The sequence below is a fragment of the Protopterus annectens genome, chromosome 1.part0, assembly GCF_019279795.1.
Source record: "Protopterus annectens isolate FY-2018-M chromosome 1.part0, PAN1.0, whole genome shotgun sequence".
Classification (NCBI taxonomy): domain Eukaryota; kingdom Metazoa; phylum Chordata; order Ceratodontiformes; family Protopteridae; genus Protopterus; species Protopterus annectens.
This window is the reverse complement of record NC_056725.1, coordinates 1,634,263,411-1,634,283,706: the sequence shown is the minus strand read 5'-3', so window position 1 is coordinate 1,634,283,706 and position 20,296 is coordinate 1,634,263,411. Positions and strand designations below refer to the sequence as shown.

General features: G+C 39.4%; 1 protein-coding gene across 1 annotated transcript in view; it reads right to left on the bottom strand.

The window, feature by feature from the left end:
* LOC122804258 (cytochrome P450 2D15-like) overlaps positions 1-20,296 on the bottom strand; it is a 520,756-nt gene that overhangs the window by 149,289 nt on the left and 351,171 nt on the right. Inside the window, exon 6 of the mRNA XM_044074061.1 lies at positions 2,471-2,609. Coding sequence (XP_043929996.1) covers positions 2,471-2,609 — 139 coding nt within the window. The remainder of the gene's footprint in view (positions 1-2,470; positions 2,610-20,296) is intronic.

The following is a 20,296-nucleotide window of genomic DNA, read 5'->3' as shown; positions in this document are numbered from 1 at the left end:
GAGAGCCCTTCACTCACACAAACTCCATCTTCCATTTCTCTGCTTCAATAAGTACAGCACTGAAGCTCCTGGTTGGTAGATCCCCCCCCCTCCACAAATGCATACCATTTACAGTTTACACATACACACACACACACACACACACACACACACACACACACACACACACACACACACACACACACACACACACACACACACACGCATAAATACCTTCACTTAAGTCTATCGACATTTATAAATACCTGAGTCATTTTTTATTTTTTTTAAATTTTCCATTTATCTCTCCTATTATGATCTCAACAGTCTTAAGTTCCACAATCTGCTCACAAACTTGAACTGCTTTCTCTGTAATGATGTTTTCAATATCACTCTGGTTTCGGTACGTGTTCATCCCCAGACTGAATATACTACCCCAATTATTGCATCTTCCCTGACTAGCAGCATTTCTTGATTATAGACAGCACTTAAAATATGTTAGATCTCTCACCTATCTCCATCACATGGACATCACTAGCACTTAAAATATGTTAGATCTCTCACCTGTCTCCATCTCATGGACATCACTTCCCATCTTTGCAGAATTCTAGGTATGTCCCCAGTGATCATTGTGTTGCACCTAATAACCTGCTTTGAGTTTTCAAACTTCAGTTTTTAAACCTGTGTTCCCTTCTGATTCTTACCTCAGGAACTGCTCAATCCATAGTATTTCTCTGCAGTTCTCAACATAGTCATAACATTAACTGTGCCACAATACAAGCTTTGGACTTGGGCAAGACTGCTTGTATAACTGTTCCAAAACAATAGAACTCCAACGACTGCCTTCAAAAAGCACAACGAGTAATAAATGATTGCACTAGTATCACTCCATGTTCACTGCTTTTCAGGAAGTAAAACAGCTGCCATTTTATGAGTTAAAACAGTTGGCTAAAAAGTCCAACAAGTAGGGAAATGTAGGGTTACTTTGCAAATGAGGATTCATCTCTTGGCTAGTGACTTGCTTGTCATCAGTCTCCAGTCTTTATCTCTTAAATGACAAAACAATTCTACAGGTTGTTCTACCAATCCCTGGTCGCCTCAACTATCAGAATATACTGTTCATACATTTTTTTCTGTTCTTGACCAGATGTGTGGGGCTTTATCAATTTTCGTCATGATTTGATGTTACAAATTTTTTATCACAAAGTCAACAGCATATTGATGGACAGCACATCTATATGAGCCAGTTTCTTGCTTCACATCGAATTGTTTCCGATTTATGCAAACAGTAATGTAGTCATTAGTTTGGGCTACATAGTTGTAATAATTATATCCGTGGGCTCCCAGATGAATAAACACATGGTTTGGGCTACATAGTTGTAATAACAGTATAAAATGGCACCCATTCTCATATAAGATCAACAAGGAAAAGACAATGCTCTTGTAAGTGCACTGGTGACATAGCAATTCATGCCAAAGTTGTATTTGAGAGCAGAGAGTAGAAAGGGTTGTCTGACTCACACAACCATCCCCCCAAACACATACATCCACACATCAAAAAGTATGCACCAACCAACTTCCAAATTACCCTAACCTTAATTTCATATTCAGTGACTCTTGTGCTATGGAATCAACCACGGCAGACTATTTCATAGACAGGGCGCATGTCCCAGTGTTCCTCATTTAGTGCTACCTAAGTTATTGGGAGTCTGCTTTGAATAAAACAGAGACCTGAAGAAAAAATGTAATTCCAAACAAACAGAAATCCTTTTGCTATTACTCTGCTGGCACTGATCATTACATCTTAAGTAACTCTAAGTCATTTCACTGCACAGTTGTCCACAGCTGTGATGTACTCTACTGTACTCATCCTAAAACTGCTTCACATATTTCTTAATGAAAGATAAATAAGCAGTAAAATGCATAAAGCTACATCAGCTTGAAAAAAGTTGGATAACATTTGAATGATAACTTATTCTGCATGTGCACATGTGCATGTGTGTGCACTAGTGAGTGTGCACATGTATAAATGGGTCAGGCAGCTGAAATTTAGTAACAACACGTGCAGTGATATGCATGATGTTAGCAGCTCTGCCAAGTTAGGGCATAATAAAAATCCCTGGTTTTCAGGTCAGAGTGCGTGATGCTGCCAGCTGCTCTGCTCTGACTTCCACTTCCCCTTCCCAACTGGCACTAAGGAGGTGGTAACAGTCCTAGCTGGGAATTAGTACCAGTGACAATAAGGTAAGAATCCACAGGGGAAGTGGTCTGCAGCTAATCAGATAGGGGGACACATGAAGAGAGGAAATATGCAGTGTTGTAGGAACAGCATAACATTTTATTAATATGAATGTTCTTTGTGGACAAAAAGGGATGTGCTTTTAAAATCCATGACAATACAGACATGACTGATTTAAATCAGGAAATACAAAGAATACAAAACAGCTGAGGCAAACTTTTCTTTCTACTACTACATCACTACTGCACATACGTTGAATGTCTGGATAAACAACCATGAAGAGTAAAGCCCAGTATAAAGACATTGTAGTGGTTTCCATTCCTGCCGCAAATAGATCTATAGTTGTAAACACCAGGTTGCTCTCATTAAAACTGCTGTCTTGGTCGTTTGCCTGCAGTTCAAAAAGAAAAACAGAATAGTTCATAATCACAATCACATTTTCAGTTTTCCATAAGATGGGCATTTAGTTTATGTGTGCTATTTACCTATAAAACTTAGCTGCTAATGCATTTAATTCTAACTTTTGAAGTCCATAACAATTTATATTATGCTGTACTGAACTTATTTTATAACTGAATTAGACTCTCTGCAGCTGATCTTCACTTGAGATGCAATATATCAATATATCATTTGCTGATACAATTTCATTTCATATTGGCTTTGTTGACCCTTGATAAGTATATTTCTGTCCTAGTATACCTCCAGCATCTGTAATGATAGTAAGCTTGGTGCTTGCCATAATGCACTGCATTCATGGCATTTTCCTCATATCCTTGATTGCACATATAATGTAAACACAAGTACTCTCATATGAGTTTTGTGCAATAACAAGTAAAAGGTAAAGAAAGATGCAACACTCTGAACCTCTTACTTTATTACTATGTCCAACTCTGAGACAGTGATAATTTAAAATGTAGCAAAATGTGTCACTGATTCACAGAGAATCCATATTTTGCTATAAATTGCTATAATGTGCACTCACATACATCATACTAATGTATACATATAGGATATTTTCAGATTTTTTGAATAATAGATATCAAACTTCTGTCTAGTCAACATTTTGTAGCAGTATTATAACAAAAGATACAGTTAGCCATCTGGTTGACCAATGAGTACTTGGTAACTGGATGTCCCTGTTTGCTTATTTCAATCATACATTCTCCCTTTGAAATGTAAATTACAGACTAACTTTCTGTCATGTGACTGTTTTGCATACTATTGTTCTTTGGAAGATATACTGCCAGTTTTGTAGACAGCCCACTAACACCCAATCCCCATGCTTAATCCAAAGAAAATAGGCATACATCAGCTTCTATTTTTTCTTTTCATATAGCCCCATATTTTCTTTTTTTTTTTTTTTTTGATAATTCTGCTTTTTAAAGATAGAACCCTGTCCCTTCATAAGTCTTTTACATCTGGCCATAATGTAAATGACCTGTTAATGCTATCTAAAATTGGCCACATCCTTGCTGGTCATACCAAGAACAAGTATGCCCTTTTTGTATTTTTGAAGTGCTACTGCCAATCCTGATATCAGCATTGAAGAACTGTGGCTGAAAGAGTGGCAGCTGTCTGTCCATTATCAACCTCATTCTACAACTTTTATGTTTCACAAATAACAGCCTAGGAAATGCATAGCCAGGGTCTGGTTGGGAGGGGGCTTGGGCTCTTCTTGCAAATAAAAAGATGAACTGTATCCCAACACTAGCCTCCACTGGTAGCAGTACAATGCATAATTGTGGAGCATTAAATCTTTATATTACCGCTGTTTGCATTCCCTGTTATCACTATCTTTAATGCAGAATGCTATGAAGATTTTATGGTGGTACCAATACTTTTAGTGTAGGAGATTTCATTTGGTGTTGCAATCCAAAGCAAAGGTATTTTATCCCGCATGCTATACTTCACATGGCTTCATGCAAATCATCCTCACCATGAGCCAGTTCAGGCTTCAAACATTGTGTCACAGCTAATCAGACAGTAAAGTATTCAAACATTATTCCTGAGAGACCATTTCACCCTGTTGTTCTCCCCATAACAAAAAGAGTTAGTGCCAGCCAGACCTTCGCTCCTTTAGATAAGGTGTTTTAAAAGTTGAGTTCCTTTTGTCACCAGAACTCTTCCATACCAACCACAGCTGCATGAACTTCAGATATCAACAGTGCCCTTATTCATGTTCTAAATATTTGTATTCTTTTACAGTAAAAATATTTTCAGCCTACAAAGGTGTATTCATTGCAGTCCCTCTGAATAAGTCTCACCTGTATTCATCTGTACAATCCCAGGGTCACTGTTGCATTTTGCTAACCATAAGTACAATTTTAGACTGCATTTTGCACTTTTAAAATGTATTTTTGCTATATTGCTGATTTTTTAAAACTATTCTTGCTAATTTGTTGCAGTTTTTGTCTGCTGTAGCATAGACTAGATTCAGACCTGCTGAATCTGTTTTAAATTGAGTACTAAACCAGGCTATCTGTTGTTGGAGAAGGCCCCCTTGCACCCTTGCGTCAGGAGAGTGCAATTAGGACTCATCAGATTGAAGATTGTTGGCATGGGGCTCAGTTTTAAGTGTTTTTATTGTTTAAATTGTTTAATTCAGTTTGCTCACTATTTTAAAATAGCTTCACAGAGTTAGGTGACCAGCCACTGCTCTGTTTTATTCATCTGTGCAATCCAAAGAATCTGTTGCATTCTGTTAACCATATATATACAATTTTATACTGTACTTACATATAATTTATATTCATAACCACCTATAACAAGATAGCAAGAATTGCAGCCAGTAATAACTTCAAATCCCATCACTGTATATCCCTGAAAAGCTTAAGATGGCCTGAGCTACCCCACATGCTTCAAATATCACAACTACAAATTGCACACAGCATCCTAAATAGCCCCAACTCCTGCCCTGCCCTTACATCCATAATTATACCCTACACACCCAATCATGACCTCAAAAGCACAGAACAAAACCTTCTACAGGTGACCAAGCCAAACATAAATATTGGAAAAATACTTTAACGTCATTCAATTGCATATTCATGGAACAAACTTCCATTGTCCCTTTGCTCCACTACCAAAATTGGCAAATTTAAAAAGTAACTAAAATTAATTTCCAACATGCATGGATATGTAGTTGTCAGGAAATTACCTAATTAATTTTTCTTCTTCTCTCAAATAACATATCTGCCTGGTATCCAATCTAAACTGTCTACATATATTACTCTCTCTGCAGTTAGTACCTATGCTATTAAATGTATCTTTGTTGTACTATGCCATAATGTTACTCTGATTTTTTATTTATTTTAGGCATTGCTACATTCCTTGTAAATAACTCAATGTTAACCAAATTTCTCAAACATATTGTTACTGCATTCTCAAAATACTGTACTTTTGGCTTGTATATATATTCATATTGTATATTTCTCTCTGTTTTTGTACTATGTATCTTACAACTTGAATTGTTCATTTTTTTCTTGTTTTTAATTACTTTCCTGGAGCTTTTCTCATAGAGTCTCCACTGAAAATGGGCTCTCTGGGCCCAGTCAGACTACCCCGGTTAACAAATGTAAAAATAAATAAAAAAAAAAAAAAAAAACATTGCATTGTATGTTTGCTATATGGCTGATTTTTTAAAACTGTTCTTTCTGATTCGTTGAAATTTTTGTCTTCTGTAGCATAGACTAGATTCAGACCTGCTGAATCTGGTTCTGTTTGTTAAATTGAGCACTAAACCAGGCTATTGTTTGTTGGAGAGGGCCCCCCTGCACCCGTGAGGCAGGAGAGTAGAGTCAGGACTCATCTGATTGAAGGTTGCTGACACAGGGCTCAGTTTTGAGTTTTCTATTGGTTAAATTGTTCAATTCAGTTTGCTCACTGTTGGTACATAGGCCCTGCACTTCCACGGGTTTGCCCTTGTTTAAACACGGCTCTACAGAGTTAGGCAACCAGTCACTGCTCTGTTGTATTCATCTGTTTACATGTAGTGCACTTCCATGCATTATTGCACACTACCATGCAGTGGGGTTACCCATTGGCGGTTAAACCTCAATAACCTCAAAAACCTCAGTAGATAAATTTTCCTTTAACAGCTGTCTGTGATCTGGCCGAGAAGTCCTTAAATTGCCCTTAGCTGCTCAGAGAGCACCTCAGCTGCACATTTGCTCCTTAAACAGTCCCACAACCACCAAATCTACAATAGCCTCATACCATTTAGAGAACCCCTGCTAGTATAGACCCTTTATAGAGCACCTATATATTAGTATAGACCCTGTTTAGAGCACCCAGTTATACCACACATTTTCTCTCACCACTGTAAAAACAGGATTTAACCTAGCATTATGGATGGCCAGTTTCCCTCCATTTCTCCTACTAGCCTGATTGACACAGATATCCTGAGGCAGTGTAGCACCTGCCTCATGTACACTGACAACCCTCTACTCCTAAATCACCCAAGTACAATTTGTGAGAGATGCATCTACACTAAGAATCTGGAATCCTTTCTCTCTCGGGCACAGAATGGTAACACTGAACAGGTTGTCAGGAAACATACTAGACCTTCTACGCAAACCATGCACTCAACACGTAGACCATTATAAGCGGTGGTAATCACCACAAACCTAACTAAATTCCAGAGACCTTCCAAACACAAACATGCTACACCTAATACAGCACCTATAGCACTCAATACACATAAAAACAGAAGCACCATTGTCTCACCAAATAAGCTCCTAGGGCAAAGCACATCTAAACTAAATTTTTTAGTCATAGGTGACTCCATTGTGAGACATACAGATGTCCCACTCACCAATCAAAGAGAAGGTTACAGTCAGCTATCAGGTGCCAGGATCCATCAGATCACACATGCACTCAAGTCTGTCAACAAGTACCGTTATGACTCCATCATAGTTCATGTTGGTGTGAATGACTTGAGATGTACCTCACTAGACTATATGAAGAGAGACATGTTTCAGCTCTATGAATATGTGTCCCAGACAGGTATGTCCCTAGCCTTGAGCAGCATTCTACCCTCACCTAGGATGATGCTGCACTATAAACAAAAAATGATTGACTATAACAATTGGCTTATCTTCAGGTGTCATTCAAAGGGGATCCAGTTCCTCTCAGCCTGGGTTGACATAGTTGATAGACCACACTGCTTTGCCAGAGATGGTCTTCACCTGTCATCTCTAGGCTTTCGGTTACTGGCTAAGGCACTTGCCTCCCCCATAGTGCCTTTTTTAGGCAAGGTCTCAGGAACAACATTTCTGACATGAAAATATCACTCACAAATAAATTAAAGGTTATGCTGCTAAACGCTAGGAGTTTAAATCAGAAACTGCACTGTCTGGAAGAACTCCTCTCCCTGGAGGATGTTGACTTCTGTGTAGTCACAGAAACTTGGTTCAGAACTGCAGAGTGTACCCTGGCCTTGCAAGGCTACAATACCCTCCACACTTTCAGACCACAACATGGAAGTGTGAGAACCAAAGGAGGAGGAGTATCTATCTTCATCAAAGAGAAATACACCTCTAGACTAGTTACATGGAAAAACTCCATGGAGTTGCTCCAAGTTCAACTTACTGTGGGTAAGACCTCCCTCCAAGTCATCATTAGCTATAGGTCTCCCTCAACAAACCAAAATACCTATGCTACTTATTTGCACCTACTTGAGTAAATCAAATTACAGCCAAACAGTCTAGTCATGGGTGATTTTAACTATCCCTCCAGTGACTGGGAAAGTTATAGAAGTACCAACATGCTTGCACAAAGGTTCCTGGACTTTGTTAACACTAACACCTTGGAACAAATAGTATGCAACCCCACAAGGGGCTCAAATATTCTTGACCTTGTCTTCACCAACATGGGTGACCACTGCACCACCACAAGTATAAGAGCCTCACTGGTTAAATCTGGCCACAAGTCAGTCACATTTGAAGTAGCTATAACACCTAAAACCCTCTAAGGTGAAATCAGGCTGAAAAATTTCACCAAAGCTAATTATACCCTCCTAAGGGATGGCATAAATAATTTCCAAGCTCTTGTTCCCACAGATGGCGTTGACAACTATATTAAGGCATGCACAAATGCCTTGTGCAAACACTTACATAAATGTATTGCCACAGCTGTACCTGATAGAATCAAAACAAGATCCTCAAGAACAAAAGCCTCCCTGTTGGACATCTAGCATTAATAAGTTATACAACAAGAGGAAGAAGTTGCTGTCTAAGAATAAAAAAGAGAGGTCCCAGCACTGGAAGAACACCCTCCTCTGCTTGAACAAACAAATAAGACAACTTGTAAAATTCTCTAAGGACAACTTCAAAAAAAAAAATTAGCAACCATAGCTAAAGATAACCATAAGGCATTCTTCAGCTATATCCGTAACGTAAAAAGAAGGACTCAGACATGCACCAAACTAGATGTGGATGGCATCACACACACTGATCCTGTGAAAATAGCTAACCTATTATCTGACAAATTTGGTGAAAATTTTAACCCCCTGTCCCCTTCAAACATTTCACAAAGCATTCCCTCTACGTCTTCCCCACCTTGCATCTCCAAAGTGAAAATCATTAATACTCTCTCCAAGGCCAAAAATACAGCCTCTGTGAGACCAGAAGTCATCCCAGGTTGTGTTTTAAATAGCCTAAAACATGAGTTAGAAACTCCATTAGGTACTCTGTTCAACCATAGCCTGAGTACTGGTTTTGTCCCTGTTGAATGGAAAACAGCAATTGTCATCCCCCTTCATAAAGGGGGTACAGAAACAGACCCTGGGAACTACAGACCCATAAGCTTAACCAGCCTTATCTGTAAGGCCATAGACTGAATCATCATGGAACTTATAAATAAAGATATAGGCGATCTCCAAACTCTTGATCCAATATAGTCTGGTGTTGTCAAAGGCAGGTCATGCCTGTTAAACCTGGTGGACTTCTTTGAAAACATCACCAGAGTCATACACAAAGGCAAATCTGTGCATACAGCCTACCTTGACTTAGCCAAGGCCTTCAACACAATCCCACATTCAGGCATCATTGATAAACTCACCCAGTTGAATATCAACCCTTTTGTCATCAGGTGGATTGCTAACTGGCTCACTGACGGATCACGCTCAGTCAAAGTTGGGGACTTCACCTCAACCAGCAGACCTGTCACCAGTGGGGTACCACAGGGGTTTGTGCTCGGCCCCCATTGTTTGGAATATACTTCTCAGAAGTTCAGAACAAAACAGAGGGGCTGTAGCTGACTAAGTTTGCTGAAGACTGCAAATGAGGTGCAATCATTTAATCCCGAAATGATGTCAATATACATGAAGAGGGACTTACACATGCCAATGGTTAGTGTCAAAGCCGTGGACTCTAACTCAATGCTAAAAAATGCATTATCATTCCCTTTGGTAAAAATGATATCTTTGCAGACTATCATATAAATAATAATACCTAAGTAACAACTCATAGTGAGAGACTTGGGAATGCAAGTTGAGTGTAGCCTAAACTTTGACCATCATGTGTCTACTGTGGTAAGAAAGACAGTATTCTACATTCCACACCTCATTAACGAAGGAATTGCCTCAAGAGTGAAAGGGGTCATAACACCCCTGTACTTGACCCTCCATCAGGCCAGTAACTGAGTACGATGCTCTCTTTAGTATGTACCTTACTGGGCACCATCAGCAACTTGAAAAACCTCTGAGATTTCTAACTAAGAAAATTCAGGGTCTCCAGCACATGCCATATATTAAAAGACTGAAGTCACTGTCACTGTATTCAGTACTCAGTAGCATACACACTACTTAGAGGAGACTTGTTCCTGGGCTACAGACCAATCTTGGATCCAAAACTAATGGAAAGGCTACACATCAGCAAGTCAAATGGGACAAGGGTCACCTGCTCCAGGGACCTTAATCTGGCCTGTGACATAAACAGAATCTACTAGAGAGACAGATATATCTCTCAGAGTTTGTCACTTCTCTGGAATTGGCTACCAATTCACATCAAACAAAGCCCCTCTATGACCCTGTTTAAGCGTAGCCTGGATGACTGGATGGGAAACCGTAAATTCCTGCCAGGGATTTCACCTACAACCCTCCTAGATATGGACAGTCATTGCTAACTAAGATCTCTAGTTTAGGAAAGATCTTTTATATTGGGTTTCTCTGGTAGTATATTAGGTGCATACAGCTAGGCTTCTAAAGACCTTTAGGTCAACAGTCCAGTAACCAACTATGAACTTATTATGCAATGGTAGCACTGAATAAGAATATTGATATTCTTTCCACTGCTTTATTGGCAAAAACCCACCACAACCTACATCACACCACCTCATAGCATTTACTCCCTCACTCACTCACTCACTCACTCACTCACTCACTCACTCCCTCACTCACTCACTCACTCACTCACTCACTCACTCACTCACTCACTCACTCACTCACTCACTCACTCACTTTTCACTTCCTTTCATCTACATTAGGAAACAGTCACTTGATAGAGCCAGAGCCAATCAATGTTCTCAAGTGGCAGCTTTCTTTGGCAGCCTGGCTGGCTCCCTGTAGAAATTTCAGTTCAATTGCATTACAACAGCAGTATGGGGAGAGAGGCATATCCCAGATGACTGGAGAATAAACATCCTAGTACAAGAACAAAGGGGACATTCACAACTGTGGACAGTATAAAGGCATCCTGTTACACTGCATGAAAGTGATGGAGGGGTGATTAATAAAGCAATATGCACAGTAGCAGAAAATAATATGGGACATATTGGCTGGCATACAAGGCATCCTCTGACCCATTACTGATGGATTTACTGCACATCAGCAAGTCAAATGGCATCAGACATTCTTGATCTAGGGATATGAACCTCTTTTGCAACATCAACACAATGGTTTGGAGGGACAGGTATATTTCGCAGAGGATACTGCTACTGTGGAACAGACTCTCCATTCACATCATCCCTGCCCATTTTCAAGCACAACTTAGATCTATGGATGAGGAACAGAAAACAAACCTAGTACTTCCCCATGTACTATTGTACTAAATGGACAGATGCAGCTCCTAAATGTTTTATCCCATATATGGGTCCATTCAAATTATCTATGGTATGATCCCTGTTATTCTTATTAGAGGTATATATATAATTAATGACCATGGGACAGGTAAGGCCAATCTGCAACCAAATGGGATAGGTTATTTTAAGCAGAAAAATGGAAATTGGCTAGACTTAAAATGGTGCACAAGGGCAGCTAGCCTAGTACTTACCAATGAACCTGTGAGCAGTTCAGATTCAGATCAGGATGCAGTACAACTGACCTAGTGTTTGCTGTGAGATAAATAGTGGAGAAGAAGAAAGATGTGAGGAGAGTTTAAATGGGCCTTCCTAGACTTGGAGAAAGCATATGACAAGATTCCAAAAAAGCTGATTTGGACAGTCCTCTGACAGTTCAAAGTCCAGGAAATATTGGTAGAATTATTGCAGGCTATGTACAAGGACCCATGATACAAGTATGAACAGTGTTAGGACTCATAGAGGAGTTCTCAGTGGGTGTTGATATGTATCAGGGTTCAGATCTGAGCCCACTGCTGTTCATACATGCGATGGATTACATCAGCAATCAGGTTGGAGGGAACAGATCAACAAAGCGGCTGTATACCAATGATGTGGCATTGCAAGCAGACTCTGAACTAGAACTTCAACAAATGATAGAGGAATGGAATGCAAAATTGTAGGCACATAAGATGAAACTGAGTACAGACAAGACAGTCATTATGGCAGCAAAAGTGGGGAGTCAGAGGAACCTGTAGATTGTAATAGAAGGGAAAATAGTGGAAAAAGTTAATGGTTTCAAATATCTGGAAGAACTGGATGAAGAGAAAGGAAGTCTGATTGAAGGGGTCTAAGCTAGAATCAGTGGGGCTGCAGCCACCTGGTACACAGTGTCGGGGTAGTGCATGACAAAAGAACGCCAAAGAAGCTGAAAAATAAAGGGTACAAAACAGTGGTACAGAAACCTAGGCAGTGAAGACAAAGCAGATTTGGAAGCTAGAGGTGATGTAGATGATGTAGCTGATTTGAGTGGTAGAATGCACACTGTGGCACAGACATAGTTATTTCTTTTGTCTTTTTCAACCAGGAAAGCCCAATTGGGTAAAGCCCTTTTTCAGCGGAAGACAGAAGAAAAAAAGCACCAGCACATTTACATATTTGGCTTCCATATTAACACAACTTTTCCTTTTGAAGTGATATCATATTTTGTATATGGAAGCATTGTGGCACATTTCAGAAAGTTGTCAGAAGTTCATTGTACAGTTATATATTAAGAAAACATACAAAATTGCTTGTATAAAGTTACAGTTTTTGCATTAACAGTACATTTTACCTCATTAGATGTAAGAGAATACATTTTGTGTTGGGCATGGACATATCACCTCATGGCAGCATCACTGCAATTAAAGTGTAGAATTACATTTCAAGAGTATGTCCATACAGTGTAGTGTTGTAGTATGTATTATAGTAAATAGGAGTATATGTATTTAGTGCTATTACAGAGGAGATAGTTATTTTAGAAATATATTGAGACAGATATACGCTAAAATTTGGTAGAAAGAAAGGATATTAAGGAAAGGGATAGGCGAGAAGGGCCAGAGGGAGTCTATGTGGTGGACCTATAACCCAGGTGAGAAACAGGAGCATAACCAGGAGCAACTGAGATGCTGTTTAAGCAGTGCTTTAAAGTTTGGGAGTTTATCTGACAGTTTTCCTTGGGTAGGGATGGTGTTCCAGAGCTTTGAGACAAGGTATGAATACACAGATTTGCCTGCTGAGTTTAGTGCCCTGTTTATGCAGTAGAAATTGCTTACTAGAGCTAAGATATCTAAATGGTGAGTAGAGTTGTAGGGTGTGCAGTAACAATGGACATTTTTCTGGGTGATGGATACATTTAAATACACTGATGACCTCAGAACGGATCCCGTTCTGTTATACAAACTTAGCTCGAAGATGACCTCCAAGCCTTCAACCAATGGCTAATGGGCCAGAAAATTATACTTTATCCCTAAAAAACAAACAAACAAACAAACAAAAAAATGCACAATGCTATTTAGAACTAACCAAAAAATAGCTAAAGCAAAGCATACAACTTCCAGTAAAGAAACTATCATATCCTTCAAATACCATGGCATTTGATCAGTCCCTTATCTTTCAACTACACATTCAAAAAAACACTCAGAAAGACCAACACACTACTGTTCTGGGCAAACAAGCTATAACCTGTTCAAGCCAGCCAAATCTGCCATAGGAATAGGAATACTCTTACCGCATCTCAAGTATGGACTGCCCATAATATTTTCAGGCTCAAAGAAAAATGCCACTACCTTGCAAAACCATGTCCAATAAAATCTGCCAGTTCATTACTAACACTCTCATTACTGAACACCACTCCCTAAATCTCTCCAAAGCTAAATAGCTCTCAGTACATTTGACAGCCAACATCCTGCTAGGATCACTAATTCACAAAGCCCTTTCTCCTGAGACATTTTCCTCTCTCACGTATAAACTTTTCACCAAAACCCCTACATATAATCTCAGGTGTAATTTCAGCCCACCTTACTAACTCCAAAAACCAAACTTCATTGCACTGACCACACAATCTCTATCCTAGCATCTAATGTATGTAACCCATCCCTCTCTCAATCAGAAACATCCAGAAGCATCCAGAATTCAGATACCAGCTCAAGAAACACCTCTTCACACAAGCAAAGTGCAGCTGTACTCACACAAGCACATTACATGAACCCGGCAGCTCTCACACACACTCTGCTATCCCTGTTTCATCCTTCCTTATCTTGTCATCCCTCACTTACTACCTCTCATTCATCCTACCCCCTTTTGTTCTCTGCATCTCACACACTTCCTCTGCTTTCTACTCTTCTTCTCTTTGCATGTCTCTCACACTTTTTCTGTCTTCTTCCCATGGTATCCTTTCCTGCAACTATTGTCATTTGCCTTGTCTTATGTCATCATACCTCTCTATATAATGATACGCTGCTATCCCTATAGTGTAAGTCATCTCAGTTATTATGGCTTCATTGTATCCAAAAAGATCTGTTTCCTAAGTCTACAGGTGTTTACTAGGCTAACGACCACAAGGGCCTTTTTAAGCTTAGCCATGCAACCCAAATCTCGAACAAGTTCTTGTACCCTTAATAAGTGGAAGCAAGGGCTTGGGAGATGAAGTATTTACAGGCTGCCTGTGTCCATTAGAGACATAGGTGCCAAAATAGCATTGGATTTCCTGTTCCCCATCCAGTTGTCCAAGTTACATTTGAATTGGGTTAGGGAGGAACTCTGCTTCACATGGAAGAGGAGCCTGTTCGACAGAAGGGATAATCTCTGGGATACATGCCTGTCTCTCCACCAGGTCCTATTTATATCACAGACAAGGTTTAAGTCTTTAAAATGGGTAATTTTGGTGCTGTTGGCTTTGTGGATATGCAGGAGTTCATAAGGATGGGATCTGACAATGCCCTGTATACCAGGAATAGATCTCCCTTCAACAGCTTTTAGAAGACAGAATACAGGGATAAGGCCTTGAGGTGGTCTACACAGGACATGTTACTTACACTCTCTATTCTTTTAGTGAGGAATCTCTATGGATGTTCTATTTGTTGGATGTGTCTGGTTAGGTATATACCAAAGGGGGCTCTGTACTCAGTGATAGGTCTGATGAATGCCAAATACAGGGGAACAATGACTTCCTTGGACCTAGATGTCATACATTTATTTAGAAGCTGAACAACACAGAATCATTTTTTTCACTACTGTAGACAGCATGATGTTCAAAAGCTAGATTACTGTCTGTGTTTGTAGTCATCTGCAAATTTAGTCAACCAATGGCCATTGACATTGGCCTTGGTTGCAGGGAAATAAATGCCAAAAAGGAGAGGTCCTAGGACCAGTCCCTGAAGGATTCAGCTTGCGACTGGCCTTATCTTAGAGGTGGACTACCCAATTCTAACTTACTGGGTCTTGTCTATGAGCCAGCTGGCTATCCAGTGTGACATAAGAGTTCATACTTAACCCCTTGGGTTTGTCAACAATGCCTGAGTGGGGTATTGTGTCAAATGACTTGCCCAGGTCAAGGTAGGCAGTGTGAACCATTCTGCCCTCATCCATTGCTCTGCGGACCTTCCCAAAGAAATCTACTAAGTTGAGTAGGCATGACCTGCCCTTGACAAAGGCAAATTGGGTAGTCCAGTGTCTGGGGGTTTCCTATGTCATTACTGATCATTTCCATGATAACTCTTTCCATGGCTTTGCACATGAGACTAGTTAGACTCATTGTTCTGTAGTTTCCAGGGTTTGTAGATGGCCCACCTTGTGCAGAAGGATTACTGTTGCTCTTCTCCATTCATGAGGCACAAAGCCTGTTTGTTTGCTACAGTTAACAGCAATTCCAGAGGGCCTGATGGGTCATGTTTCATACTATATAGAAGGCATCATGGCATACTGTCTGTGACCATTGATACAGTGTTCTTGGCCTTACAGACAGCATTAAGGATCTGTTCCCTGGTGAGAGATAGTAAATGGGAGTTATATGTGGTGGTATTTCTTGAGGGGGAGAAAGGGTAAAGTTGGAGATGAATTTGTCAGCCAGTAGGTTTGCTATATTTTCTGTCTCAGTATAGTTGTCTCCATTTACAATGAGCTCTGCACACGCGTATGTAACTTTTGAGGTTGTGGACATAACTAAAGGATGCCTTTTGGTTGTTCTTGGAGTGGGAGGCCAAATTTACTTCAGATTTGGGTTTGGTAGACTTTATTTAACCTCTGTGTTGTTTTCTTAGTTTGAGAATGCTTTTATCTTGCTGAGTGCTACACCTCCTAATTTTTGCCATGATTTCCTTCCTTCTGTTTTACATCCTACTGATTTTGTGATTCCACCAGGGTGGCTTGTTTTTTGAGCTCGTTCTGTACTTCTTCCTGGTGGGTACAGCTGCCTCTATGCAGCTATTAACATGCCTGTATAGGGTTTCTTTGAGCAGGTCTGCATAGGCAGTACTGTTCTCAAGGTTTATGGGGGCTTAAAATGTTGCCAGGTTATTACCTAATAGTAGAAGATTAGTCTTACAGTAGTGCCTGAATATTCCAAGTTATATTTTTACTTCAAAGGAGACCATTTTGTGGTCTGCCCTTACCAGAGAAGACATTACACAAGGGGTGTGTGTAGCACTCTTCCGTATTATGGAGGACCAGATCCAGTATGTCTGCACTCCTGGTCAGTGTACTGACAATCTGGTCTAGGGAATTTTTGCTTATAAAATCCAAGAATCTCCGTGCCTGTATGTTTGGTGTTGTATATGATTCCCTGTGAATACTGGGGTAATTAAAGTCATCCATGAATATGGTATTGGGTTGAATGGTGAGTGCTTCCAATAAGTTTAAATACATGTTATGGGTTTTTTGGGTCATAGAGGAGGACATATAGTTTGCAAGGAAATGGTATGGGATTTTTTCTATAGGGATCTGAATGTGGAGAAGCTCATGTGCATTGTACTGTTTGACCAGCGTTGAGGATTTATTTTTGATGTAAACCAATATACTTCCAACTTTAGTCACTGTCTGTGTAGTATCTGGTCTAAATGTGTGGAAGGCATTATAGCCCTGCACTGCCAGTGTCCTATCTGTGGCTTTAAACCATGTCTTGGTGACCGCAAAGACGTCAGCATTCTTTATGATGGGGAGAGTTTGTAGGGAGTGGAGTTTATTTCTTTAGACTCCTAGCACTGAGAAGTAATACCTTTAGATTTTTCTGGTTTTAATTTCCTGTGTCGGCAGTAACTTCAGTTTCACATTTCTTAAAAAAAGGCACTATGGGTGAGGATAATGTTTTAGCTAACATTCGAAAGCCTAGAGGGGAGAGGTACAGACCATCCATGTCAAAGTATTGTGGTCTGGTGACATTTCCTTCCTTGCTCACAAATATTCTATCCCCTTAGAATGACATCAGAAACTAAACCAATTATTAAAGCCAGTCAACGTTTGTTCATAAATGTGACATCATCCTTGGAGAAGGTAAAATGTTGCTCAGTGTTAGGCTCATACTAGCCTGGGACACATATTCCGAGAGCACCATGATATTTATCTTCATATAGTCTAGGGAGGTACATCTCAGGTCATTTACACCCATATGGAGTATGACTAAGTCCTGCTGGTACTTGTGGTCTAGTGACTTGAGCATGTGTATAATGTGAAGGATCCTGGGCCCTGATAAGCAAATGACTGTGACTTTCTCCTTACTCAGCCTGGTGAGAGTGACATCAGTGTGTCTCACAATGAAGTCTTCAATGACCAGAATGTTGGACTGTGTGGTGGCTTGCCTTATGGGCTTAGATGTAGAGACTCCATAAGATGTCCACCACCAAGAAAGTGACTTGCTTTACTTTTGGCTAATGCTAAGACTTGTGATTCCTACTAGTATTTTAAACTTTAGAATTATTTAGCTTTTGTTTTTCTTATGAGAGAAGGGGAATTTGTAGTGTTCTGAGCTATTACTTGCTAGAATTGAGCTAGCATCAAGAGTCTTTGATGGTTTTTACTTTATTATAATTGCTACTGTATTGTGTGGCTTTGGCATCCTCTGAGTGGGCAGTAACTCACGCTCTATAGTAGCCATTGGATACCCACTCAAATTCCATTCCAAGTGACCTAAGCAAAGTTACTGTGTTATCCCATCCATATCCACTGCACTGAATATTCCTGACATATTACTTTTCAAATAATATTTTGCCTCATACACCTCTCTTTAAATAACTGTTTTCTTCCTACCATCACTGACTGCTATTCTGTGCCCTCCCCAAAGCACTCTTTATATAACTGTGCTCCTTTCATTACTGCACTTTTCAAAAAATTATAACACCCAAGCCTGCATTGGCCTAACATATCTGCATTTGTAATCTGAATATGTATTTCATTTTTTTTATCTTACTGCACTGATTTTTTTCCTACTGCACTGTTTAAGAGACTATAGCTTGTTGAAGTGTAATACTACAGTATTGTGTAGTATGTACTGTATATATCATACTGCAGTACTTATTTCTATACTATTCTTGTACTATTTACAGTAGCATTTACTGTGTGTGTGTGTGTGTGTGTGTGTGTGTGTGTGTATATATATATATATATATATATATATATATATATATATATATATATATATATATATATATATATATATATATATATATATATATATATATGTATATATGGATCTAGGACTATTGAACGAAAGTTCAATAGTCTGAATCCACATTCACCAAGCACACTTTAGCGAAAGTGCTTTTAACCGAAAAAGCGCTTTCGCTAAAGTCCCCAAAATAAACACCAAAAAAAAAAAAGAAACAAAAAACACATAACTAACGTTTACACAGGGGGGCAAGCCCCCCCTGAGCCCCCCACACCCCCCTACTTTTATATTCTCACTCAGAGATCGCACTACAGTGGGGAAAAGGAATTATTCCCTCATCCCCACTGTACTACGATCTAAGCAACAGCCATTCCCCCCTGATTTTCCCTATATACTTTTTTTGCTTTTGTTTTTTGCGAAAGAAATCTCGTGAATGTATGGGGGGTGGTTTTTCACTTGTGAAACTGCCGCTAAATTGATAGCACGGATCCCATATATATATATATATATATATATATATATATATATATATATATATATATATATATATATTCTGGATCTTCTTGCTCTATGCCATTCCTGCGAGTTCAACTATTATTAAAGTAGTTTAACTTTATTGTGTGTTAATGAGCCCCACTGTACAAACAAACATTATTTGTGTTTAAGCTGAGGGCTGCTGTGCTACATGAAGACAAGTAATTATTATTAGCACTAAGTGACTAAATTCTTGTTCCAAATAATTAAAACCATATTACATTTATACATCACTAAACATATTCACACTTAGCTAATATCAAATTATAGTCAACATTTCACACTTCGTAGCTGGTCTGGCAGCACTTGGTGTATTGTAGCTGTGTACTGACCATCTCATACTTACCGAAACACATTATTGCTCCCACAGCATGACTCAGTTTGTGAGAGGTGTAAATACTTAATGAATCTGGAGGCCCTCCACTCTCAAAGTATTGAGCACTCAGTAAGCTACAAATGCACACCATCACAGCACAAAGCACCATCACAACACATTTTACTGGTTTACAAGTCACTACCCAAGCCTTCTGGAATCAAAATTAATTAATTTCAGCCACTAAGCCACACCTGTGCATCATTAATACATATGTCATCAATCACATATTTCACTGAGTCACAAGAGTCAAAAGCCTTTGAGGCGTACAACAAATAGATTCACATTAGGAAATGTTCTGGTAACTGACTGTTGTGATACACACTAATACTAGTCTCATGAGACTAGACAAGAACCTAGTGACAGTTAGCTGTCTTTTGAGAGCCAGGATCCAGGGCAATGTGATCGCTGTTAGATCTCTCCATTCTGGAAAATGCAACTGTGATCTGATAATGTTTAACATGGGATGGTGAATGGCCTTTTACGCTCCACACAAGGGGAAATACAAAAGGATATGGCTAACCTTGCAAAGTAAGTGGAAGAAGTAGCAAAGCCAGTGGTTTTGAGTTGTATCTTGTCATTGCTTAGAATGATGCCAAAAGTTAAGAACAAGATAATTGGCTTCAGCAACTGGCTTATGAGCTGGTGTCATTCTAAGGTGGATCCAGTACATGTCCTGCTTTGCTAAGGATGGTCTTCACCTCTCTTATCAGGGCTTTCACATTATGGCTAAATCATCTCATATCCCCTGTGACGATGTGGGGTATTACCAGCTATGCCAGGAGAACTAGGGCAGTGGATGTGTAACATATGCCAGCACAGCTAGCTGGAATATTGTAAAGAATTATATGTCATTTGTATATCAAACTGATTTGTGCAGATGCTTGTGTTGAAAAATGTATTTGTAAAGTTGATTGTGTTAAATGTACCAACAGTGTGCCCTGATGGGCAGAAAAAGAAATATACATGCATTATTGTA